This window comes from Hemicordylus capensis, chromosome 3, assembly GCF_027244095.1.
Source record: "Hemicordylus capensis ecotype Gifberg chromosome 3, rHemCap1.1.pri, whole genome shotgun sequence".
Classification (NCBI taxonomy): Eukaryota; Metazoa; Chordata; class Lepidosauria; order Squamata; family Cordylidae; genus Hemicordylus; species Hemicordylus capensis.
Genome location: NC_069659.1, coordinates 266799191 through 266826667, shown reverse-complemented (window position 1 = coordinate 266826667; position 27477 = coordinate 266799191). Strand labels below are relative to the sequence as shown.

At 43.5% G+C, this 27477-nt stretch overlaps 1 protein-coding gene across 5 annotated transcripts in view; it reads left to right on the top strand.

The window, feature by feature from the left end:
* GRK5 (G protein-coupled receptor kinase 5) overlaps positions 1 to 27477 on the top strand; it is a 252331-nt gene that overhangs the window by 190795 nt on the left and 34059 nt on the right. For 3 of the 5 annotated variants that reach the window (XM_053309322.1, XM_053309324.1, XM_053309323.1), the window contains exons 5-9: positions 16179 to 16279; positions 18803 to 18895; positions 25562 to 25625; positions 26697 to 26837; positions 27281 to 27471. In XM_053309322.1, the coding sequence (XP_053165297.1) occupies positions 16179 to 16279; positions 18803 to 18895; positions 25562 to 25625; positions 26697 to 26837; positions 27281 to 27471 (590 nt within the window). Of the gene's footprint in view, positions 1 to 15784; positions 15803 to 16178; positions 16280 to 18798; positions 18896 to 25561; positions 25626 to 26696; positions 26838 to 27280; positions 27472 to 27477 lie in introns of those variants that run through there. The other 2 variants (XM_053309327.1, XM_053309325.1) reach the window with 2 other exon arrangements.

Below are 27477 nucleotides of genomic sequence, written 5' to 3'. Positions count from 1 at the left end.
AAACCCAAATCAAGGTACTGGAAATATGGACGGCACCCTGGTGACAGTGCAGCGACCGTGATGTCAAAACAAGGGAAATGTGGAGATGCACTTAGCGGACACGTTGCGAAATTGTTGCACCTTGTAATCTGGAAAATGCCCTCATGTGGAGAGTGCAGGGAAGGAACATGAAGCAAGGTCTCTTCTGGGAGAGGGTGGCACACGTGGGAATAGATCTACCCCAGATACCATGCAGGGCCACAAAGATAAGTACCAGCAATGAAGTATGTATATAGGTACTTCTGTTATGTAGATATTTTTATCCCACCTTCCTGCTTCTGAAGACATTCCAATAATCCAATAATGCCTACTACATAAAATGAAACCATAAATCATTAAGAATTCAATTTTAATCAAACAGAAGACTGCGAAATAGCAAGATCAAATCCACAGGGGAGTAGTCAGTAATAACCATCATCTTAAATTGCTTCTAGAGATGTACTGGTTAGCAATGAGGATGAGCAGAAATGGGCTAGTGTGCACTCTGCAAGCAACCCCTATAAGGAAATGGCCAGCAGAATACTGTGACTGGACATTTCTAAGCCATTTTAATGGGCAGTATATTGATACTGAAGTCATGAGGAGACTCTTGTCATTTCTGCGGAAAAGTAGGAGAAGATGCTCTTCTTTTCATGTTTGGAAATGGGCCCAACAATATTTTATTTTATTTTTGTTTGAAGATTTCTTCATTCAATGCCCACCCTTTCTTAGCTGAATTCATGAGAGATAACAGGAGAATTATAAAACAGCAATAATTTAAAATACAATAAAACAACTGCAGCAGCAAATAACTGTAAGACAGAAAAACACAGAGAGAGGTTGAAAACCAGTAAAATGATAAGACAGCAAAAGTGGTTCAGAAAATACTGGGGAAGATCTACCAAAATAAAAGCATGTTTAGGCCTCATTTGAGAGTTGGCAGGGAAGATACCACTTGAAGATCAAGTGGCAGGGAGAGGGAGGGAGCTCTCACTGAAAAGATGTGCTTGTGTGTCCCCATCAGCCAAGCTTCAGAAGGTGACAGGACTTGCAGGAGAGCCTCTCTAAAAGCTCTTGTGGGTCAATTAGATTCAAGCAGGAAGGGCAGTCATTCAGATATCTTGTCCCTAAGCCATATAGGGCTTTAAAGGTCAAAATCAGTCCCTTGAATTGTGCCTGGAAATACACTGGTAGTTATAATGTCTTGTGAGATCAGGCCGTGCCAGTCTCACTGCAAGGACTCACCAGGGGAGCCAGGTATAAAATGGAGGTCAAGTTACAAGCCAGGATCAGAAGCCAAGAAGTCAGGTCCACTCAGGAGGAAGGGTCAAGGCTAGGAGCTGGGAGGTCAGGTCTGTGTGGGAAGCAGTTAAGTCAGGTCAGTCAAAGCATGGTTATAAGCCAGGAGATCAACTCCATGTAAGGACAGGCTAGGACAGAGCTGCACAACTCCGGCCCTCCAGCTGTTGTTGGGCTACAACTCCCATCATCCTCAGCCACAGTGGCCAGTAGTCGGGGATCATGGGAGTTTCAGGCCAACATCAGCTTCAGCTTCTTCTTCTGAGCCAGAGATGGAAGAAGAGGGCAAGGGTGCCATCCTTGGGATGAAGGAGAGGTTCTGGAGGTATGGGGTTCTGGAGTGGGGATCCTTCACATCCTGCTTCTTCGTCCACATCTTCTGAGTCTGTCTCAGAGTCAGGAAGCAGAGTGGGGGTCTCTCTTAGATAGGGGCAGGATCAGACACGAGGATCATGACAACTGGTAAATCCTCGGGCCAACAAATGCCTTTTGACAACTGGCTAAAGAATTTCTATCAGTTTCCCATAAATGTTATCAGAACATAGGAAGCTGCTTTATACCAAGTCAGATCATTGGTCCATCTAGCTCAGTACTGACTAAACTTTGGCCACTCCAAGGTTTCAGGCTGGAATCTTTCCCAGCCCTATCTGGAGAAGCTGGGGAGTAAACCTGGGACCTTCTTCATGCCAAGCAGATGCTCTCCCATTGAGCTGTGGCTCCACCCCCAACATATTAAGAAAAGTATGTGTGCAAATGTGCAAAAACAAGCCATGGCCAAGATAATAATGTACCGGTAAATCATAGACAAGAGGATGTAATCAGTAGCCAAAGGCCTTGAAATATACCCAGTTATGTCAGTATTTTGCCTCCCATAATGGCAAGAATCACTGGCAAATTTCAGTTATTGGTGGCGTGTCTGACATTTTCATGAACCTCAGTTTGCACCTGTTAACTGCCACTTGCCCAGTGACTGCAGACTAGCACAGCAGCATTGACTAGAGCACTAGAGATGGCACCCCCTGCCTCCCAGAAATATGTTCCTTTTATTTGATAAGGCTTTGGATCAGGCTTATGCTAGGTATGCCCCCAGGGTAGGAAAGGCATCCTTCTGTACCAGGCAAATCTCCCTGTAGTGCCATGTGAATAATACATGATATTCCAGGAGAAAGCTGAGAATGGAATAAAGGACAAGAGTTCTGGTTAGATGCAAATGCCTTAAGGGTAGTCAGAAAACCTCTCTTGGGGTGCTGAGCACGAAGAATGGTTTTTGTATGGCGTACTGCTGAGCATTACAAATCACCAATAGCACAGCTATGAGAACCAGTCCAGAAGAGTAAATGGGTTCATTCTGATTCTCTTTTTTCCATATTGGGGAAGAAAGGGTTTTGTTAAAAGTGCAGTGACAGGGCAGACATTTATCACTGGCTGCATTCTATTTAGTGTTCTAGTGATGAAACCATCCTCCTAGCTAGTTCTACTCATTTGAACTGCCCACTGAATGATGCTGCGAATACCCAGTAGAGAGGTCTGTAGCAATGGGACAAACAGAATAGTGCACCCTCCTGTGTCTGACAGGATGGCAGGCATGCTCTGCTTTGAGATGATCAGTAGTTCAGCTAAACAGATTTAACAGTCTGCTGCTGTGTGGAGTGGCAGTCATGCACAGGATCAGAACCATGGGCGCCAGTGCCGGCAGAAGGAGAACACTGTCCATCTCCCTGCTCTGGTAACCCAACCCAGCCCCGATCTCTGCAGTTGGAGCAGCCGCCGCTACTGACCCACCGGTTGCAAATTCTGTGCTTCACAGCTGTGCTTTGGGAGGGGCAGAAAGACAAGCAGAGGTGCCCAACATCAGCTCTTATTGAATGCTAAGGGCTTTTGGAGTGGGCTTGCTCCCTACCCACCCCCTGGAATTCTGTTCCCAGTCTCCTCTGTTTGCCTGCCACCTGCCTGTGTTGGGCATTCCTGGATTCAGCACTGAATCTGCACTGAACCAGATTCCAGCCTAGATTGAATCTGTCAAGGCTTTCCTCCCCACTAGGGCCAGCCTGACCACTAGGCAGACCTAACTGTGGTCACCTCGGACACAGTTTTTGGCAGGTGCCACAGCTCCCCGGGAGAAGTTTGAGTGAGCAGGGCCCACCTCCGAGCTGCTTTCTGGCTTGCTTTCCTCCTCCTCTCCCCTCAAGCACTCTGTCCCCACCCACTCCCTGCCTCGCTCCATTCCATTGTTACTGCTGTGGCTGCTTAGGTGGAAGCCTCCATCCTGGTTTCTCAAATATCCGGACTGAAAACAGGCGTGTGAAAACAGTGGTGTGTGCAGTGGTTGGCTTGGCTGAGGTTGGGCCCGATTGGTCAATGAAGGAAGCTGCTTGCAGCACCATTAAAATCTGCCTCTCAGGGAGACAGAGCGTTTGGTTGGCTCTGAAGATTGCAGGGCCTGCACTTCTTCTGAGGGGAGGGAGGGAATCAGCAGTAGAGGAAGGGCAGGCATTGGGCGGACTCTGAGTTCCTTAACTCTTTTTCCTCTCTCACTGTATCCCCAAACCAGTGCAGGCTAATCATTCACTGGTCATCTATGTGGGCTTATCATTCAACCCAGCAAATGAGAAGCCTGCACAGCTCAAGTTAAAGCCGGGACTCCGTGCTTCTTGGCTGGAGTGCAGGCGCCAAAAACTCTAGGCCCAGGCCTGTTCACCACCTCTGGTTCTGCAAATGCCACTTACTTCCTGGCTGTGACTGTCACCGACTGCATCTTATGCATCATGTGTAAGAGGCCTTGGATGAGGGATGAGCATGGCATTGTGTGGCAAGGTTTACAATGATTTCTTATATTACCAAAGAGTAGATTTAATTTGTACATGTATAAATCAAATTGAAATGCAGCTGCAGCAGATAACTGACCTTTCCAGGTTCTCCTTCTGTTCATATGACATGCCACTTTGACATCCTTGCTTTGTATTGAAGAGATTTTTACAGGCATTTCTGTAATGTCTAGAGAAGCCAGTTTTTCCTCTTGAAGCATTTTTTCACACACAGACTTTACATGTTGTTTATATGTGGATGTCAGCTGCCCACATCTGAGAATATGCACATCAGGTTTAAGTTGGAACTAGAAGCAAATTCAAAGAGTAACTGCTTGACCTTTTGTCCAGTGAATGAACTGGACTAAATTAGTTCTTAGACTAGTTTGTCTCTAGAAGGCTTTCAGAAACTGAAGCATAGCATATGCTGAACTTTATTTGTTTAATACAAATGACATTTAAAATAACTCAGCGTGATTTAACCTCACATTATTTGCTACATATTTAAAAGCTGGCAGCAACACAAACTTATTTATGGCTGGAGATCATGCACGAGGTCAGAGCTATTTATTATCTTTAAAAATACATTTGGGTTTTTCTGGTTACATTTCAGTTTTATCGGGACCTCAGACTCCCTGGATTTTTTCTGAGAAGCCTTATGCAAGAGTGAAAAGTGTAGGTGAAAATAGACGGACATTCTAAATATTGGGGAAGTGGTCTGAACACATTGTCTGCATTGAAAGCAAATGCCTTGAAATGCAAGAGAGATGTGTTTAAGCCACTGTCACCACACATGTCTGCCTGCCTTCACCCTAGCAGTGTGTGAATGTCCACTTTCAGTGCACAACAATGCACACGATATGGGGCTGTGCTACTAAAAGCAGCAGCGCTGTGTCAAGTTCTCCTCCTCCCCTAAATGGCACACACACCCCCGCCACCATGCCCTTTGTACCATGTAGAGAAATGTATCTATTATGTGACATCACAATATTTCCTGACTTTCTCCCAAATCCACCAGCAGAGCCAATATTATGGTACATGGAATTGCATCATGTCATAGGTAACTTTTTCTGCGGTTGGGATTATCATACATAGGAAGCTTCCTTATACTGAGTCAGACCCTTGGTCCATCTAGCTTAGTATTGTCTACATTGACTGGCAGCAACTTTTCAAGGTTTCAGGCAGCAGTATTCTCCAGACCTAACTGGAAGTTTTCCACACCCAGCTTTTAGCCTGCATCTCCTCTGGAATGGAGCGGGCACGTTCACATATTGGGCAGATTTACTCTGAAGTCCTTGCGAGCTATCAGGGAGCACATAACACACAATTCAGGTTTTTCACTGCTCATTAGAGTGCAACCTGATTTATATCCGGGGTTAAAAAAAATCCACTTTTTGCATCAGGTTTTTTGGACTGTGTTGAGTTCACAGTAAAGCCTCGCAGTAAGCCTGCTGTGTGGAGAACTCCCTGGAGATGCCAGGGTTTGAATCTGGGACCTTCTGTGTGAAAAGCAGATGCTCTACCACTGAGTTGGGGCTGCAGTGCATCCCTAAAGGAGAAATTATTACAGCAGACAGTGCTTACATGTAGTAACTTTTCCAAATGCAAGCCAGAGCAGTCCCTACTTAGCAAACTCGTTCTCACTACTGTGACACCAGCTCTCTTTCCTGGTTTTTGAGCATGTGTATTGTAACCCATATCCACTCTTAGGGATATTCCTTTTTGCTCCTAGCAAGTAGTCCAATACTCAGTTGCAGATTAGGCAGATGTGTCACAGTTGGAGTTCCCAGAGCGCTGCTGCAATAGTGCCGGTTGCTGCTTCTGTTTCCAAGAGGTGAGGCTGCACTCGGAGCAGGCTGCAGCTGTGCCCCCTGAGTAGCAGAGTATAAGATGCATGTATTCCTTATGTAGCACGAATGGCAGCTCACTGTGGCTTGAGGTGTCAGGAGAACCCACTTGTATTTTTGTTTCACTCTTTAAGGTTGTTCTCACAACCATAGCAGCCGCAGGGGGCGGTGGAGGCAGGATGAAGCTTCCTTCCCCCCCAGATGAGCAAGGAGCTCCTCTTCGGTGTGCCATCGTGCGCCCACACAATCCGTGCTGCTCCTGACCTCCAAGTATTCCATCATGCCCCACGTGACGAGCATGGTGCATCGGCAGATTCCCCTGTCAGCCGGGCTCTCTAGGCGCCCGACTCTTAAAAACCGGGCTGTTGCTGGTGGTGGAAGTACTGGAGTCAGGAGCAATCCTGGTGCTCCACATGAGCAGCCCAACCCAGAATGGACTGCTCTAGCCTTAGTTGGGCTGCTCGTGTGAATAGCCTCTGTATGTTGTTGATTTTACCTAGAAGTGCCATGGATTCTGCCCCTGCGTTTGGCTCACAGCATGTTCCAAGAGACCTTTGGAGGTCTTCTGATCCATGGGTTCCCAAGCTGTGGTACTCCAGGTGTTACTGACCCACAACTCTCATAATCCCCAACCCCAGAGACTGTAGCTGAGGGTGATGGGAGCTGTAGTTCAGCCAACATCTGGAGTGCCACAGGTTGGGAACCCCTGCCCTAGAGAGTCCTTGAGGCAGCATCCTTCCCCACATGGGCATGCTGCAAAGCTCTCCCTACACCTGACCACCTGGGAACTCCAGTGCTCCCCCATGCTAGCTGTGGGCACACACTACTACTACAACAAATATTTATATATTGCTTTTCAACAAAAGTTTCCAAAGCAGTTTACATAGATAGATAGATGGATAAGATGGATCCCTGTCCCCGAAGGGCTCACAATCTAAAAAGAAATCTAAGATAGACACCAGCAACAGTTACTGGAGGTACTCCAGCCGCACAGTGCCATAGTCTTTGGTGCTGCCCTGGCAACCACTGGCTCTCCTTGCCTTCACATTTGGAAACACCTTTGTAAGAGACCTCCAGCCTTCTCCTGGTAGGAAGTCATGCCTTTTGGCATTGTGCACAAAACAGCAAATACAGCGGCTCTTTGTTCCTTTCTCTCCTGCCCCCACCCGCTTTCTACCTGCATTCCAACACCCCTAGCTGCTAAGATATTGCAGCCTCTACTTCCTCCCGCCCTCCCTTCTGCTCTCTTCCTCTTGGCCCTTGGATCTGCTGTCACTCTCCGTGCAACTGCAATAGTAAGTTGCCAAATGCTGCCATTTGCATTGTGCCTTTGCTTTAGCAATACACTTTATTTATTTCTTTCAAAAGCTGCTCTCTGAGTCTGCTTCTCCTCCAGAATATCCTATCATGGACATTTGCCAGACATTTGACAGACTGTGGTCTGTTTGTTATGCACACTTGCAAATTTAGTTTTGAACAAAATTCCCTTAAGTCAGTCTAAGAGCATAGATATGCACATGCGTATTGTACATGTGTGTGTGAACAACTGTAGTTAACAATCTCACATTCAGAAGTTAGTGATGTTTCTGTAATGGGCTGCTTTGTTTTCTTTGTTTATGTTGATTTTGGATAAGAAATGGACATTAAAATAAGCTTATCATGAGACTCGTGAAGTTTCCATCTATCATAAGACTTGTGAAGTTTATACATCAAAGAGCCATGCTTCTTGTGACTTCAAAAATGAGTAATGCTGGCAATAAATTAAAGGCCTTTGTTTTCCCCTGATGAACTCTGCTTCTTTAACTGATAAATCATATATATGAGTCACTTAAAAACCTCAAGATTGCAGAATCTTGGTACCACAGACACTTCCTTCCACAGACACATTGTAAAGTATTTTCTCATAGCCACAGACTTAGAGATAGTCCTTGTAGCCACAGGCTACTGCTAATAAGATTTTCTCTTTATCCAGTTCCTTGCATAAATTGCCAGCCTAGAGGATTCATGTTTCTTTGTCACACCAAGCAAGAGTATTCAAGTGAGCAAAACTATAACATTGTGTAGCAAATCCATTTACTCTGCAACGCTGGTACAATCAGAATCCTCTACACTCGTTGTTGGATTCTAATTGGGTATAATGAAGGAGGAATCAAAAGAAGATTGAGCCACTGGTACACCATCCTGACCCAACAGTGGCAGAGGGAAAGGCTAGAAAGTTACATTGAATTAACTAAAGCTCTTTTAAAAATCTGTGATCGATGCTTCAGTTGGCTCACTGACCTAGTTAATCAACTAATGTTTTCAATCCTGATGAAAGATTTCAAAATTAGTTTTAAAGTTTTCATCTTAATCTTTAAAAAAACCTCAGCAATTTAGATATGTGCACATTCAGAAGCCTCTTCTGAGCTTATAATGAGCCAAAATCAGGTGGAGACCTTTCCATATTAAAATGTTCACCCAGCACAGTAACAGTATTAAAATCCAGCCCAAACTTCAGCTCCTCTCCTGTGTTTTGTTAATCATTACTGTGGCCCATATGGCACTGTAAGGATGGATCTTTTGGTTAGGCATACAAGCAAATAACACCCTGGGATGCCCATATGAGGGTGACAATCCAATCCACCTCCCTAAGTCCTGGGGCACACACAGCACCTCAGTGTATCAAACCTCCCCGGAGGGACTCTTCCCTGTTAGCACCAATTGCTCTATTCTTCCATACAGGCACCCATGGGGACCCAGTCTGCCATAGCTGTGCTGGTGGGTTACGCACTGGGACCACTGCCTCAGCCACTGCTCTCTCCTCGTGATATGCATACGCATGCAGAGAGTGGCCACCATCAATTGAATCTGTTGTTCCAGGTCTGGAGGAGACCCAGACCTACAACCTTCGACTCTACTTGGAGCCAGTGTTCCCTCTAACAGGGATTCCCAGATGTTGTTGACTACAACTCCCATAATCCCCAAGCAAATGCCGCTGGGGATGCTGGTAGTTGTAATCAACAACATCTGGGAATCCCTGTTAGAGGGAACACTGCTTGGAGCCCAACTCCACTTCAGGAGAGGCATGCCACTGCAGCACGGACACAACCTACTCACTGTCTCCAAAGCTGCTGTCTCCACTCATGTACGAAAGGATGTGAAACCAGTGCCAACTATCCATGCAAACAAAATACCCACTAGCAGCAAGGACAACAAGATCAGTTTGAGATCCCATCCTAATGAACTCTATATATGCCCTGTCTTCCAAACTCTCACCCTCTCGTGCAAGATGGCATGTAGGTAGGCAGATAGCCACCACCTGTAAGGCTTGGCCTCTAGCTTTCAGATGTTGGGAGAAAATTAACTACATCAATTCTGCTTTGGGCTATCTGTACCTTCTTCAGAAAGACACATGCTAAATCATGGCCAAAAAGCCTTTAGTGAGGAATTACAACTACTGGGCTTCTCTGAAATATTCTTCATTTGCAACCAACACCAAGCCAAAGCCACTCTTGATCTTCGATTTAAAGATTCTGATATTCAATATTCTTTGTCTATGGCTTGTAAAACCTACTGCCCAATTTACTTAGGTTTATCCTTTAATTTCAGCAAGGGTCATGCTAAGTATCTGAAAAATTTGGCTGTTCCTGAATTTTGTGTCTGTGTCCCCCCACCCCTGGGCCAAATTTAACTCATTTCCTTCTGTTTTTATAGATAGCCATTTTAAGGGTATTCCTCTTAACACCTGGCTTTGTCTCTGTGGGAATAGTTGGATTTTTTAATTTTTACAGAGATAAAACACACAACATTTCTCAGTCCAATTTTAGTTAAAAACTCAAGAAGAACTTTTGATAGGTATCTGACCTTTTTATTGGCCGATACCATGTTTGACGGAAACTGTTGCTAAATTTGTTTTTCTTCCTTCATGCAAAAGGATTGTATCAGGTTAAGTGAATTTCTCTAGAATTCCATGTATTGCATTTTTAAAATGTTTAATTGGTTGTGTTTGTCCTATTTATGTATTTGTGTGTAGCTTATTTGTTTTCTTTCAGACATTTTGGTCTGCTTCCTGTAATCTGTGGTTTGGTGCTTTTGAATCTTATTTGTATTTTATAATGAGGCTGTGACCATTGAATAAACTTGACTAACTTTGTGTTGGATTGTGACCCTGGTTTGTCATCCTACATATGCACAGCCCTGGATGCTGAGTTTGGTTTTTCAGAGCAAAGAAGTAGTGTCCTCAGTTATTTTAATTCATTAGATTTGAGCACATGTCTATTAGCGTTGAAAAAAGAGAAAGTGCCAGTGCAAGCAATTTAATAAGTCTCTGGCTTACACTGGCTCTCAAGCAAAAGTGAAAAGCATGAGTAATGATGGTGTTTAATGTACACAGAACTCTCTTTGGGACTATAAAATATCTACAAAGTTAGTCATGCTGATTGCAGGGCTTGGAATGGGTCCTCTCGCCTTAGGCAGCTACTTTTACATGGTTTCAAGGTCTGTACAATTACAAGCTTGTTTTCACAGACATACAATAGCTGTGTAAATGGGCTTTCCGGAGAGGGAAGAATTTTAAAATAAAATAAAATACTGAATTGTCTAGTAATATGGTTTGTAGTATTCCACAGTGGGATCAAGCTCATCCATATGTTGCGTAGTGTATATTAAATTGGGAGTGCTAGCATTCTAAAGAGATTAGAGTCATGCTGGGAAACGTATTCTTAAATATGCATAGATTGGCCAGGAAAGAGGGAAAAGGAGAGATTAGTTCACTATGTTGAAAAACAAAGTTTTTACTGTGTCTCACGAACTTGTAGTGGGAAAGGGCAATGTGTGGAAGTGGCCACTTTTTTTATTTATCTTGAATTCTGTCTGTTTTTTAGAAAACTGAAATGAAAATCTTGTGTAAACCAGCCAAAAATGTTTCCCGTTAATTATTTGATGAGGATTTGATATCATAGCATCAAAAATACATCAAAGTAAGCAAAACTAAGCTGTTCTTTGATCAGCTAGAAAACAGTTCAGTCTGTGCAGTGCAGTAAAGTGATGCTGGAGAGAGGTGAACTTGCATATCCCTCTAGTAAAGAGAAAATGCCAGCCAAAATGTTATAACTTGATCAGATCATATATATTAAGGCTTTCTTTGAGTTGGTGGGTTTTCTGAAATTAGTTCAGGGAAGTTTGAAAATAGTTTCAGAATCTGATTCTGTTTGATCTTCCTGGAGTTTTTGAAAGGCATTGCTGAACATCTGTTGCTTCAAATGTGCAATTAATTTTGAAATCTATAGACTGGTATAACTCTTCTACTCATATGGAGTTCAGAAAAATCCCTTTACACCTTTATCCTGCTAACTGTGTGTGGCCCCCTTCTTTTGAAATCTTTGATGAAATGATGAATAATGAAATGAATATACACAGGGGGTGGAGTATCTACCCTGATCTATGCTCACTCATTCAAACTTCACCCATACACACTGAGCATGAATTTCATGCTTCAGCTGTACATATTGAGGGCACTCTCCACGTAAACCCTATGAACAGTTCTCTCTCATATGGAGAGAACTGGCCATAGACCTATTCAGACCACCCACCGCCCATGTGTTCACACCCACTGGTCCCACCCCTTAGCTCCACACATGGGCATAAAGATCTGAAAAAAGTGTTGCACATGTAGGCTCCCAGCATCATTGGGATACCCAATTGCACAGGATTCCTGACTAGGTGGAGATTCCTGACTGTTTGTGTTTCACACACAATCAGGCTCCCCTTTCAAACCTTCTCCCCCGTGGGAACACACACCAGGGGCAGGAAATGACAGGCACAGTCTTGCTTCTCCTCCATCTGTCCAGTGAACACGTGGAGAGAGGAGCTTTAAATAGTCTCACACAGCAGCTAAATAGACTCACATGGGAGCCTTCTTACCCCTGCTAACTCAGCAAAGAGACATCTTTTAAAGTGGTGGTTCTCTTATATTAAGCAGGGGGGGAGCAACTGGCCCTATCCAACCCCAGCACAGCATCCCTCCAGTGGCTGTTGCTGGTATCTGCCTTATGTTTCTTTTTAGTTTGTGAACCCTTTGGGGACAGGGAACCATCTTGTTTATGTATTTATTTTTCTATGTAAGCTGCTTTGACAACTTTGGTTGTAGAGAGGTATATAAATATTCTTCTTGGTCATCGTCGTCTTAAGAAGTTCTAAAGAACTTGAATGAGGTTGGAACTGGACACTTAGATGCGCCTTCTCACATGTCCATTCCTAAAACAAATACCCAAAAAGAGTTTCTGTATAAGAAAGAAAGGGAGAGAGAATATACATTGAGCTCAGCTTTGCCATTATTGGAGAGTTGCCTTCCTTCCGCCTTTCTTCCCTTATGCGTCATCCATTCAATTATTGCTTGTTTCACTGAAGTAGATTATTAATGGATTGTAATGATTTATTAAAAGAGTTCCCAAGATGTCACTTATTGCCAGAACATCAGATGAAATTCTCCCATTTAGAACCCCCTGCTGGTCAAAAACTCTCTTTATGAAATGCTAAACCCTACGAAACCTGTCACCATGTGGACTGTTAGGATTGCCTTCAAAACAGATTATCCATGGTCTGACCCTGAACCTTTGTACCTCCACTTTTGTGTTAATTGAGGAATATTAAACTGCAGCTAGAGATACACATATCAGGTGGTATATAGATATGATCATTATTTTTATAATTAATAATAATTTATTATTATTATTATTATTATTATTAAATTAATTACATTTGGCATTGCGTTTTGAATCAAAATAGCTGATACAATGTGTAGCTTTAGGCCCAATAATCTTTTTCACAGCACTTAAAGCCACTGTGTCTGTTAACTCTTACGTTCACTGACCACTACAGTAGTCATTGGCAGTAATTATAACTACTCTGGTGCATGCCAAGAATGCTTCTGAGATGACCAAATGCTCTCCATGGAGGACAGGTCTAGCATCGGCTATTAGTCATAATGGCAGGTTGAAACCCCCATCTTCAGTATATCTCTGAATGCCAAATGCTGGCATAAAATCATTGTAGGAGGGGAAAGAGGAAAGCTGTTGCCATCATATCCTGCTTGAGGGCTTCCCAGGAACATCATGCTGCCCTTTATTGGGGGGGAAAAAGTATGTCGGGTCCTTGGTCTGGTCTAGCGGTGTACTTCTTACGTTCTTAAATGTGGTGTATTCTTCATGGTTATTTAGTAAGTTCATTTACTACTTAAATCATGTATATCCTGTCTTTCAGGTTAAAATCCTCCCAGGAAGGAGGATATAGAAACTAAAAGCAGTGTGTGACATCCTAAGGCAGCATAGATATACCAGGAAGATGTCTTTGTGCTGCCGAGAGCTTCCCGACTGTGCTCATGTGCAAGTGATGCACAGGGGTGGGGGTGAGGGAATCTGGCAGTCCGCTCTGCCTCCACAAGTGCTCTGTGTCATCTGCAAATATGCCCCTGAGGGCTGCACAATCCTCAGGGACATTTTTTTGGGGTGGTGCATGTCATTTCTGGAGGCAGAGCTAATCATCCAAATTTGTTTCCCCTGCTGTGCTCCTGATGCTGTGTAGCTGGGGAAGCCCTCCACAGTGTGGGGACATCTTCCTGGTGTGTCCACACTGCCTTAGTCAGGATGTCACCCAGTAACTGCACAAAATTACAATAAGATCTGGGGAAAGTTCATTTTAAAAAACCATCTTCATCCAAATCAAAGCAAAATTTTAACTGTCTGTTTAGAGCCTTGTAGAAAAGAGAGGTTTTTACAGCATATCTAAAAACAGGGAGAGAAGAAGGAATATAAGAAGCTGCCTTATATTGAGTCAGACTATTGGTCCATCTAGCTCAGTATTGTCTACTGAGACTGGCAGCGGCTTCTCCAAGGTTGTAGGCAGGAGTCTCTCTTAGCCCTATCTTGGAGGAGCCAGGGAGGGAATTTGGAATTTGCAGGTGATCTTCCCAGAATGGCCCCATCTTACAGTGCTCACACATGCAGTCTCCCATTCAAATGCAATCCAGGCTGGACCCTGCTTAGCAAAGGTAACAATTCAGGCTTGCTACCGCAAGACCAGATCTCTTCTTCTGATGCATGTCTCTAGGAAGGGTTTAAAAGTTGACATCAAGAGGTGCCACTACTGTAAGGCTCTTGTGTCCAGCAAATGAATTCTCAATAGAGGTGGATCCAAGTGCAGGGCTGTAATGCAGGTCTCAGAACACAGGTAGGTTCAAATGGGGTTAGCTGGTAAGGAAATAATGCCCTTATTAAAGAGTTGGTATAGTGTAGTGGCTACAAGTATGAATTGCAGCCCAGAAGGCCTGTGATTTCAATCTGATTTTGTTGCTAGTGTACAAGATAGTCTTAGGCAAGCCATAATCTCTCAGCCCCACATCTGCAATTTGGGGATGTTTCACTAGTGCTATATTAATATTATTATTGTATCCTCCCCATTTTGGGGGGAGTGTGTGTGTGTGTGTGTGTGTGTGTATTTGAATTTGAGACATATATACAAATTAAATTAAATATAAATGAATTTAATGGCATTAGATTTTTAATATAAATAAGAAGAAATATTAACTACAGGTGGCCCTTGTTATCTGCACGGGTTCTGTTCCCACCAATTTCCACAGATGACAAAACCACAGATAACGACATTAAGTAAATGGCAATTGGGGCTTTAGGTTCCCGGAGGGCAAAAAAGCCGCCCCCCCTGAAAAACCCCCCCAATAAAAAGGCAGAAATGGAAGAAATAACATACTGTGCCATGTGTGCAGGTCGCCTTCTGTCCAGCAATGCCTCCTCGCACAACCCTCAATTGTGCCAATTCTCCACCAAAAAACCATGATTTTTTAAAAAGAAAAGAGCCACAAAATGGCTCCAATCAGCAAAATGGTGCAGGAAATTACCTCAGAGGTCATTTCCGAGCACCTAGGAACTGTGGATAGCTGAATTTTAACTCTTTTAAAACTTGCATATACTGAAACCAGATCAGAAGTGCACCTAGGTAATTTTGGAGCCTATACCTAAAGACTTTTGGAGCACACCCACACCCACACACAAAAACAGTATTTTAAACACATTTTTAATGCACCCACACCACCTGGGAAAAACTAAAACGGATTTGGAGGCCCCCAGGGGGTGCGGAGGTCCTGGACTTCGGCCCTGAAATCCAGGGGTAAGAGCACCTCTGGGCCAGATGCACATGGCCCGACCTCGGATACATGAAACCGTGGCGTAGCATGAGGTCCACCTGTACCATTAAATTAAAATTACAATAGAAACCAAAGATTACATAAAGAGATCTCTTAATATTGTTTCACTAAACCCATTTTGCTGCTTGGCAGGAAGTTCCCAAGGCAGCTTTTAACAGTATCAGTTTCCATGCTGGAGACTTCGTTTGTTTGTTCAGTTTATATACTACCTCCCATGAAACTCATCCCAAGGTGGTTCACAAAGTTAAAGTTATGGACATCGGATGAACTCAGAATTCTCTGACCAGAGCTTTGAGCTCAAGTCAGGGAGACCTTTGAGCTTCAAGCAGTGAAACCAACCTCCCCCACCACCACCACCACCTTAACTTTTTTCACTGATGCCATTTTCATAGTAATTCTGCTATTCCCAACAGTGTGACAAACTGATTTTCTCTTCCCAGAAATGGCCTTTGTGAACATTATACAACATTGTTCCCAATGGGCACATTATGGGTAAAAAAATTAAGGCCACCAGCCAGAGACTGAATGTCTGTATTAACCTCATAGGCATGTTTCTAGAAGTGAACATGGATTTTGTGGAGAGACAAGAGAAGTAAAAATTGCCTCCTGCTCCCCCTCCTTACCTGCTGGGTTACAAGGTGAGCCTTCAGTGCAGCTTGACAAATCCCTCCCCTACTCTCTCTCTCTCTCTCTCTCTCTCTCTCTCTCTCTCACACACACACACACGCACACAAACACACACACACACTGATTTCAGTCTTACCCTGGCTGGTGGCAAAACAACATTAGCTCAGTCTCATGTAATCAACAGTACTTATATGTGATTAAGTCTCAGCAGGCAAAAGGAATATTTTCTTTTTAAAGTTTGCAGTCACTAGCCAAATAAAGATTAATTCTCATGGTGTGTTCTTATTTGGTCATCTGTAGGAGTTTGCTTATCTCCCTGTTACAAAGCTAATGTTACCTGTCTATCACAAAGCTAATGTGCTGCTTTTCTTTTCTGTTTTTCCCTAGTCCCCAGTTTATGTAGCAGAAGTTAGTCAAGATCTTGTTCAGAAGACAGAGGAAAAACTTGAAAACAGTCCCTGCAAGGAGCTGTTCTCACCTTGTGCAAAGTAAGTCTTTGTGACATCAGGTGTCCATGTTTTTCTGTTGTTGCAGCCCACAGGATTCTTTCCCAAAGAAGTGTCAATTAAAGAAGAATTTTAATTTATCCCAGATTGGGTTCCTTGCTTGCTGTTGAAAAACTAACATTTGTCGCCATAGCACCTTTCTACAGAAATGCTTTTTGTTGCTCCCCACCCCCACCCCACCGAATGCACAGTGCCTTATACCATTGAAGCATGTGATCCAGATGAAGTTGTCCAGATGGACACATTCATTATTTGGTGGGGTAAAGTAGTAAGTGCTTCTGCATTCATTGTGAGGTCCCAGTTCTCATTCTGAGAATGACTCTTGCTGGAAAAATTGCAAATTTCTGGAAAAATGCAAATGCAGGCTTTTTCAATAGCTATGTGTATTCTGGTTACACACATGTAACCGAGGTATTGAAATACAAGTGTGCTGTGTTGCCCTTTTGCCTGGGAAAAGGGCTTATCTGTTTTGCAGAGTCACAGCAATTTTGCTCTTGTGCTGTAAGCTCCACATAAAAGATTAACAAACCCTGACTTTAGTATTCATTGAGACAGCAAGCCCTTAAAACAACAAAAATATCGAAAGGGAGAGATCATCACAAGCCGTCACCACATGGTCTCCGGCTGAGCAGCTTTTGTTGTTCCTGGATGGTTTAATTGGGTATTTATAAAATATACTCAGCTATCAATCAGTCGTTCTTCACATGTGATTGAATCCTCCCTCCCCCTCCCCCCCCCAATTTTCATTTGCTCTTGGTGTGGAAGAAAATGAGAATTGTTCATGACAGGAACAACAAAGTAATTTTATGCCATTGGCTTTGTTGTATCGTGGTGGGATAGTAGATTAACATGTACCAAGTGGTTGGAAAAGTTACAGTAATAACAAAAGCAGAGATAGGCTTGATGTTAATAGCCATTGCTTTTTCCCTAGTGTGTACTGATTTCAAAGTCTGGAATACATTGTAAACACATGCTTTGTGTCTAAGTGAGAAAATTAAAATCAAATACAAATATGAAAGGTAACCACTGGTCTTTAAACAAACAAACAAATCCTGTTTCTAGTTATGTAGCTGAAATAAGACTCCCTTTGCTTAGCATTTAGTTAACTTTATACATTCTGCTGTGCAAGTGAATGATTTGATAAATCACAAGTGAATGGTTTATCAAAAGACAAGCACTCATTGCTCCATGCAGTCCTGAATATTTAAATAATTTAAGACCATTAATAAAGAATTTATTAGTGTAGGTAAAAATTCTAAACACTGATTGATATAAGATTTTGAGGTTTATTAGCAAATGTTAGAAAATTTTGGCCTCTTAGAATTGCTGAACTCCTAAGATTAGGAGAAGAATTAAGAATTTGATTAAGAATTACTGGGCTCATCAACATTCATTGAGTTGGACATTTACCGTTACATACATGCATATACAATAGGTAGGATCCAAAGATGCCTTGCTACTCTTTTCATTCAAGATGTTCCCCAATTTCCACTTAATTCTCCCCTTCCGCCACAGCTCCATATGCCCCCATGCAATGTTGTTCCAGAGGATTCCCCCAACCCGCAAGGGACTGTTCTTGGAGAATACAGGAGGGAGGAAAGAGAGGGGAAGCACCAATGAATAAGCATAACTCTGCTCACTCAAATCTGGATCCAACTCCATTTTATTTATTTATTTATTTGCATACGAAGTGGTGGAGATTAAAGATGTACAGACAGGTTTGATGTCGAACAGGTTCAACATCAAACCTGTTCGGTCCAATGTTCCGCTTTAAAATCGAAACCCGCCCCACCCCCCAGTTCAGTTTGCTATCGAACCGAGCCCCCCTGACCATTCAGAGAGTTAACAAGTTAAAAAAACATTTTAACTTTAAAAAATTAAATTTTACTTACTGCTGCCCGGTCCAGGGGCTTAGATTCGGCCACTGGGTGTGTGTGTGGGGGGGTGTCTCCAGAAGTTCCTCCTCCCCCGCTGGCCTCCATTTATGTACATGTCCCAGGCCACACAGAGGTCTATTGGGCATATACGGGGCCCTCCAAAATGGCCACCGCAATGGAGGACAGGTCCAAAACAGGCTGAAGAACGTCCAAACTGGGTAATTTGTACATAAATGGAGGCTGGCGGGTGGAGGGGGAACTTCTGGAGGGGACACACACACACACACACACACACACACACACACACACACTGTCGAATCTAAGCCCCCGGACCAGGTAGCAGTAAGTAAAATTTAATTGTTTAAAGTTAAAAAAATATTTTTTCAAACTCACAAACCGCCCCCCCCTCCCGAAACAGGGGGTTGTTCAGTGGGGTGGGGTGGGGGAACCAAACATGCCTGGTCTGGTTCGAGTGCGATCCAGACTCAAACTGAACCAGGCAACCCGGTGTTGTGCACAACCCTAGTGGAAATTAAGCTAAGCTTCATTACTTCAACAAGACTTGAATACTTCTTTGTAGTGAAGAAGCTCAGGATTATAAAATGTTTGTCTTTATCATCTGAGACAGATCTGTTCATGACTACCTAAGTGGAGAACCTTTTCAAGAATATTCAAACAGCATGTATTTTGATAGATTTCTCCAGTGGAAATGGCTGGAAAGGTAAGTGCTGCATTTGGGGTGTGGGTGGTGATGGTGATGGTGATGGTGATGATGATGGAAAATGAGAAGGAATAGGAAGAAATAGTAGCTTTTGCTACTATTTATACTTGCAAGTGATATGCTGGCCTTGGGCCGAAATAAACAATACTACTACTACTTGCAAGTGAGACACATTTTTCAAATGAAAATTCTTTAAGCCATTTGTTTGTTTCAAAGATTTATACCCCACCTTCCTGTTAAAAAACCTCACATGGTAGCTAATAATAATTGGAATACAACAGCAATATAAAATAAAGACAATAAAATAATAAAAACAGTCACTTGGACTAAAATGTTGAGCTAAAAGCTTTGCAGCAGACACAAAGGTTTTCATTACCTAATTAAAAGCAATTAACGTAGGAGCCTAATGAACTTCCCTGTCACTGAGAGAGTCCTGTTCCTCGTTCCCCTCAATCTAACTCATGCCGTGGTGTGCCAGAGAACAGGGCTTGTGAGGCCAATTGTAATGCTTGGGTAGGCTCATGTGGGCAAAGGCAGCCCTTAAGGCAGGGGTTGACACCCTTTCAGAAAGGGTCTGCCAAGTCTTCAGGGGCAGCTCGAGGCAAAGTGGGCATCCCCACCTCACTAGCCCCACCCTTGTTGTATCTGCAGGGCCATGGCACTGTTCCCCAAGTCACTGGCCACACCCCCAACTGCCAGACTGACCGCCACACTGCTCAGTGCCTCTCTTCTTCCCAGCAGGATGCAGAGCTGCTCCCCAGCTGGCATCTAGCATCCAGGGTCTCTCTAGCTGTGCCACCTGGCTAGCTCCCTCTCACACGTGGGCATTTGCTTTTTCAGCGTGTGTGCATTCCAGAGAGAGAGAGCCAGCCACCAAAACAGCCAGAGACACTTTTGCAGGCCAAGTTCTCTTTAAGGCAACCCCAGGCCATGTAGGGCTTTGGGGGCTTCCCTTAATAAGAAGGAGATATGGTGCTAACATCAAAACAGAGAGTGTGCCTGAGTGTGTACAGATACCATTTTCCCTTACCATTTAATTTATATTGATTAACAATATAATTCAGACAATGCAAAAATTAAAATATACAAAGATTATTAGTTTTGTAGTCGAGAAGAAACATTCAGTAACCATAGAGGACAACATCAATTTCACAGCGTCCCCCCGCATCCAAATGGTGCTTTACCACAAAAAGGATAGTATCAGTAGTATCTGCAGACTAATATCATTTACTGCAAAAATGATCGCATTGATAGTATTTGTGTTTCCAAAGTATTTTCCTTTTTAAAAATGTTCACCATCAAAGCCAGTACAGGTTGTGATGGACCCTGGGGCAGAGTCCTGAACAGAGAGCCACCCACATGGAGCACTGAACCGCCTAACGGCATGATGGGTTCTGTGTCCTGATAGTACATGTAGGCATCATTATCTTGTCCCATCAGTTTCATTGGGACTACTCATGAGCAGTGTTCCCTCTGACAGGGATTCCCAGACGTTGTTGACTACAATTTCCAGAATCCCAGCTGCAATGGCTTTTGCTTGGGGATTCTGGAAGTTGTAGTCAATGTCTGGGAACCCCTGTTAGAGGGAACACTGCTCAAGAGCAACATAGGGCCAGTTTGGATGGGAAGAAGCCCAATACACAGAGTCAAGATGGGGTCACACCAAGAGTGCCCCATCCCTGATTAGGGATGTGTAAACAGGTTTGACCCCGAACCTGTTCAAGGTTCAATTTTTTTTAAAAAAATTACCTTTAGCCCCTTCGGGGGGCTTCCTCTAGACCGTGGGGCCAGCCGGTTCCGTGCACAGCCCTAGCCCTGATGTCACTAGACATAAAGTAAGTGAAAGGTATTTGGAGGGCATATAGAGGGACAATTCAGATGAACACCCCACTCACGTGATTAAGGGATCACATGTGTTGGGCTGCTTCTCATGCACACTGATGCCATGTCTGGATGTCAGCCAGTATGCTTTTGCTTTTCCACTTTTTACATACAATATACATTTTTCCTATATGTATATATTTTAATCTACCAACTCTGTAGCATTGACTAACACTGCCTGTGGAAGAAGTTCTTTTTGTTTACCACTGAGTATCTGCAGACAAGACAGCATCCACACAGCTGGGGTTGGAGAGAAGGCCCTTGGGGTCAGATGAGTGTGACAGATGTGGACATTTTAAAAACCCCTTACAGGATTTATAAGCACCTTCTCAGAAGCTTCAATGCTGCCAGTTTCACTTTTGGGTGTCATCCTTTTAAAAATAATAATAGAAAACCACAAGCAGTGGTGGTAGCCTACCATAAGGTTGATTACTTTGCTTATCTGTATCTCACCCTCAGTGTATTAGCACAGTGCCCTCTGGTGGCTGATTGGTTGTCTTGTGGCAGCAAAACAACAGTGATATAAGGCTTCTTTATCCTGTGAATGTTTATTTAATTGTTTGCTGAAGGAGTGTTTGGTTTTATTTTATTTTAGTGACGGATTGGGGGCAAAATGAGAAAAAGATCTTCTTTTGTTAAAGTAGTTCAATTATTGAGGAGAGATAGGTGGCCCTGTTCTAAACTTAATCTTTCTTCAAAATATCCCTGAAACAGGCTGACGTAGCAAACAATCAACTCTTCCATCAATGTGCCTCCAATAGGGAACTTACAGATGAGTAGGAAACTAAATTGCAAATGTGGGGTGTTCAATTTGCTGACTTAATCCACATTCTGTACTTGCAACTGATGTTACAAAATGGCAATATTACACCCTAATCTGTAGACCTGACATTTACATAGTATTTTGATGATCAAATGGTCCCTTTTTGCATTTTTTGGAGGGGGTGTCAGGGTTCACCTAGAGACCAGCTGGATGAGGGGAACCCAACTCTGTTCTGGATCCTCAGTCCCATTGATGGCCTGGTCCTTCAGACTCAGAGCAGCCTGAGCTGGTCACCGCAGTGGAGCACTGGGTAGGACTCATTCCCTCCAGTAAGGCTCCTGCCCTGTCCACAGATTGGCCCCCTCCTTTGCCCCCAAGTCCTCAGGGACAGAGGCAACACTGTGCCAGGGAGTAGCTCCAGCTCTGAATGTGGAGGGCTCACCTGGATGTTCCTCCTGAGAAGACCCGACCCACCCTATAGGTCTACTTGGGAGGAAGGAGAGGCCAACTCTGGTGTCTCCTTTAGAGCAGGGCTGGCCTGAGGATCCAGGAAGGGCTGTGGTTTTTGCCAGCTACATACACTCTTGGCTGACACCAGCTTTTTGTTGGTGAACTCATGCCTCCGGCTGCCTTGCCGGACCTGGACTGGGGAACAACAACATCAGACATTCATATACTACTTTTCAACAAAAGTTCTCAAAGTGGTATCCAGTATCTTTTGTGTGTTGTTGCTTAGAAGTTTGTCCCAGTGGGGATCTGGTAAAGAGTGTGGGGCCTGGAGTCATATAGGAAAAGGAAGGAGAAGGAAAAAATGGAGTTGTTTCTGAATAAACTCTTCACTAAATATGTATAAGATTGCTTTGTGTTTTGTGAAGGAAGCAGATATAAAACATTGGTTTGCATTTCTTTAAAAAAGCGATGCAGATTACCTTTAAACACCCTAATGTTGGTTAAGACTTGCACTTCAGCCACAAGAAGAGAAGAGTATTTCACCTGAGATGAAAACCACTTTGAGAACTGTTTGTTGAAAGGTGATATATAAACATTCTAAATGAAAAGGTAGGATTCCTATATCCATCATTCCCTATATTTTAACCAGGTTTTTATTTCTGCCTGATAGGATATCAGATGGCCACTATTTATCCCTCAGATGTTACTGGAATTCATAATGTGGTGGGGAAGGATTGGTGTGTAGGTTAAATTTTAGGCCATTCTCCCTCTGCAGCCTTCTAAAGTACTGCTACCACAAATTTTCAGTTGAGAAACTGAGGCTGGGAGTGATCTCTTTTTCCAGGACTACTGAAAAAGGCTGTGGCTGAGATTTTAACTCCAAGCTCTATGTCGGGGCCCCACAATTTCAGCCCTCCACCTCTTGCTGGACTGCAGCTCCCAGCTATCCCCAGCTCCAGGGGGCAGGAGTCAGGGTTGATGGGAGTTAGTGCAGCCCTGCCCTATGCAGAGATCCGGTTCTCAGTCCCTCATACCCCAATGATTCTGTTTTATTACATTTCCAGAGCTGTTTGTTGCAGCACTTCAATAATTCTCTTAGCGCATCACAGGAAACATTAGCAGACAGATTGCACTGTTACCTTCACACTGATGCCCTTAGCTGATGGCGTGTAAGTTCCTCCCCGACTCCCACCCCCAGGCCTCTGAAATGCTGATTCAGTCTCATATGCATTCCACCCCGATACCCAATAGTCTGCACAGCAGATGATGGAATTGCAGGGAGGTTAGTGGATTAGCACTATCCACACATAAGGCAGAATGCATGCCATGCCATGCTGTGTGGTCCCTGATTCTGACTTTGGGATAAAATTGCAACCCAGGAGTACAGAAAGGTCCTTTTGGGACATGCCTTGAAAGCTGCTGTTGCAGTCACCACTATAGGAGTCCGACCCATGTGCCTCTTGTAATAAGAACATTGGTGGGCGGGAAGTTGCTTAATCCTTTCTTGTCTGCTGACTCTAACAGCAGATGCTTCTTGCCTGCCAGTTTTATCCCACTTAACCCCAGCCAGGCTCTGAGCCCTAAATCACGCCATCTGGGAGCGTATTTGAGGAGTGTCCATGGCAATGAGAGGGCCATGAGCGTTTGCAGGAGAGAATCTGTGAGCATGAGAAGGGCATGAGTATTTAGAGGGGGAAATTAATGGGCATGAGAAGGGCATGTGCATTTCCAGTTCAGAAGTGGACATGAAAACCTGTCTGCTTGTTCTTCATTACAAATGCCCCCTCCCTGCATCAATGTTATCTCCATAAATGCTACTAATTGTCTGAAAACGTCCTCCCCCCCACACATTTTTGTGACCCAGTTTCAGGCAACAAAACAGAATTTTGATCCTCTTTCAGAAAGGGCAAAATGGAGATGGCAGAAGACCTTAGTAGTGTTGGCACTCCTTCAGTGGCATGGAATAGGAGCTGGCAATTTTTCTCAAAAGCCTCTGAGAATGGTGCAGCTGCTCTAAGAAACACGGAATTGAGATCACACATTTGTCAAGATGGCACGTAGCTCTGTAGATAGAACATAAAGACAGAGCTCTGTAGAGCAAAGATAGCAAGATAGCACTTCGTTCTCGCTCCATTTAGAAAGAGGAAGGGCATGGCACTTTGTACATCAAGCCACTTCCTGCTTCCTCTCTCCAACAAAGGGCAACTGAGTTGCTAATGTACACAATCAGTATTACCACTGCGAGGGGATCAGGGAGCATCACTCACATCTAATTGGGCAGCAAGACAAAAAGGGGCTGCTTTGGGGGAATTGTGAAAAGCAGGAGGAATGTTGAAACACTAGTAATACCAGGATTGCCTGTGATGCAGTGGCTGGCTGATGATACCTTTGTAAAGTTAATAGCCCAGCATGGGGACTGATGGTTAGGAAATGGTTTCCTGATCGGGCCGGGGGGGGGGCGTGTCTCTTGGTATGAAGAGCCAGGAGAATTTGTGGCAAAAGGCACACTGCCCACCCCTCCACTGCTTGCTAAGGGGAGAAAGTGGGTTGTTTTATTAAAGGAGGAGGCCTGTTAAAAATACACTGAGCTTTTCAATTAAGGCTACAGTCCTATGCACTTGGGGGAAAGTCTGATTGAAACCAGTGGTACATACTTCTAAGTAGGCATGCATAGAATGGATTGTACTATAGAGCCAAAAACTTTAAACATTAGAATACACAGGTAGGCAGTGATTTACATAAAAATCAAGTTATCCTCTCAACTGCCCTATTGGGGTCCCCTGCTGACAAAAAACAAAGGCAACATTCCTCAGGAGCTTTCCCAGACAGTGCGTCAGTTAATTTGAATAACTTATTTAGTGTGCAAATTATTTGCCAGCTAATTTGCATAATATACAAATTAAGGTTCCTGGATTTGGACAGCTTGAACATGGCAACCCTACCCTCTGGAAAGTTTTTACTTAGTGCATTGTATCGGGTAGTAGATTGTGTAGATCTGCCCCCTAAGCATTTGATGACTCCCCACCATTTTATTGAATCCCTACTGCCATGTCTCCCCTCCCCCCCAATGTCTTTCCTCCTCCAAAAAATTTAAGTGAGTTGCTCCTCAATTTTCCCCTTCATCTGCATTGTAACCCTTTAGCGTGATTAACTTGGTGTTATAGAGACAGATGTAAAGTAAGGTTTGTGTAAAAGGCCAGCAGTTGGGTAGAGATGGAGAGAGCGCTGAGAACTGGTGAGAGAGCACCTATATCTATTTCTGGAGATATGGGGTAGTAGATCTTTTGTATTTTAGGGGTGTGCCTTTGTCTCTGCTGATGCATTCATAAATAAACCTTATAATACAAAAAGAGCTTAAAGCTCCAGTTCACATTCATCCAGAGGAAACCAAACCCTGACAGTGCTGCCTCTGAAACTTCTCTCTTCTTGGGGAAGCGAGGAGAACACAGCAATTTTGTGTAATCCAAATGCACTGAAATAAAGGGAGTTCGTAAAGTTTCACCTTTAAATACGTGTTTTTAAAATACATGAAAGATATTATCTCTCTCCTCACCACTATTTTCTTCTTCCAGGCAACCAGTAACAAAAAACACATTTAGGCAGTACAGGGTGTTAGGAAAAGGCGGTTTTGGGGAGGTGAGTAATTCTGAAAATGACTGTTAAAACACTATTTACTCTTCAGAACTGCTGGCTAAACTGTAGCTGAGCAAGAACATGTCAATGATTGCGTTGTTTGCATTTTATGTTTCATGAGATAAGAATCTTTAAATTTGGCCCAAGAAGTGTTTTGTGTTGGTGTTAGTACTTAAAAAACAACAACAATGTAAGCACTAATAAAGCACAATCTCTGAGAGGGTTTTCTTGCTTCAGAATCCACACAAGCCCTATTCATGCACTGGGCCGATTTTGACAATACAGCCCTGGGCACAAGTAATTGTACAGAGTAGGCACTGAGGGCCACACCCATCAGGATGATTCTGGACATCCCAATAACGGGCTTGGGTTGTAGCCACGAAACTCACTACAACCCGAGAATTCAAATTGGAGTTAGAAACATGGAATCTTAGGTGGGCTGCCATGCAGAATCAGAGTTGCACGTATTTGCACATAATGGCAAAGCAACGTCTGCCCCCCAGAAACTATGGTTCCATGTTATGTGCGAATGCAGCTGTTACATTCAACAGCAGGTACCCTGCATTTGAGAGGGCATGTTCCCAGATTTAATTGTAAAGTGAATGCATTTATATGTGTAGAGGCACCTGAATGTATGTACAGTGTAATGTCTGAACAGGGCTAATGTACTGTATGGTTCTTTGCCTCCTTGAAATCTGGTGCGGGGATGCATCCAAATTCTCCCACTTTGCTGCACCAGGGGTCTTTCTGCTCCTGTATTGCTCAGCCCTTGAAGGAGGAGCTGGTACTCCCTTTCTTTTCTGCAGGGTTTATTCTGGACAGTGTAATTCAGTTCAGGACGTTCCTTTTCATTTTTTTGTTCCTTATCCCCCCACCCAAGACTTTCAGTGCCTGCAGCTGCCAAACAAAAGGCTGTCCAGTTAATTCAAAAGAATTTGTTAAGAAGCTGAGATGCTTAGTTCTTTTCGTATATGCTGGCCTTGGGCCAAAATAAACCAATACATACATACGATGCTTTGATTTCTAAGTTATTTCTCTCATCTCCTCCCCCCACCGTTATCTTTTCCTTTTCAGGTATGTGCTTGCCAAGTGAGAGCAACTGGGAAAATGTATGCTTGTAAACGATTAGAGAAAAAACGAATAAAGAAGAGGAAAGGTGAATCCATGGCCCTAAATGAAAAGCAGATTCTAGAAAAAGTCAATAGTCAATTTGTAGTAAGTATTGCTGAACTTTCAATGGGCAGCAGCCTTCCATTATGTGGCACACACCCCATCACTGAATGGCATTGGGCACAGGTTGTATCTAGTACTTCCAGAGTGCATCTTGATTCAAACCAACACTTCTTTTTCCCCCTCATCACTGTTGCTAATTTTTCAATGTTTCATTCATTAGCACCTGACAGGCTTTTGAAATGATTCATTCCCAAGTAATTTATTTACTGCAGACGACCCTTCAAATTGGAATGCACATTTCGATGGGTAGTCAGTCGTGTAATTCCACCTGCTTTCCCATCTTGAGTATTTGAAACTGGCATTTTGCTCAACTCAGATTTCCTCTTTTAACTGAATTCTGTCTTCTGTTATTCCTAATGCAGAGTGAATGAGATGCACACATCAGGAATCTTCATTTGCTTGAACTGTCACAACTGTCTTTCTAGGTCAACTTAGCTTATGCCTATGAAACAAAGGATGCGCTGTGTTTAGTTCTAACCATAATGAATGGAGGAGACTTGAAGTTCCATATCTATAACATGGGAAACCCAGGATTTGAAGAGGAGCGAGCCTTGTTTTATGCAGCAGAGATTCTTTGTGGCCTAGAAGATCTGCATAGAGAGAACACTGTGTACAGGTAAAC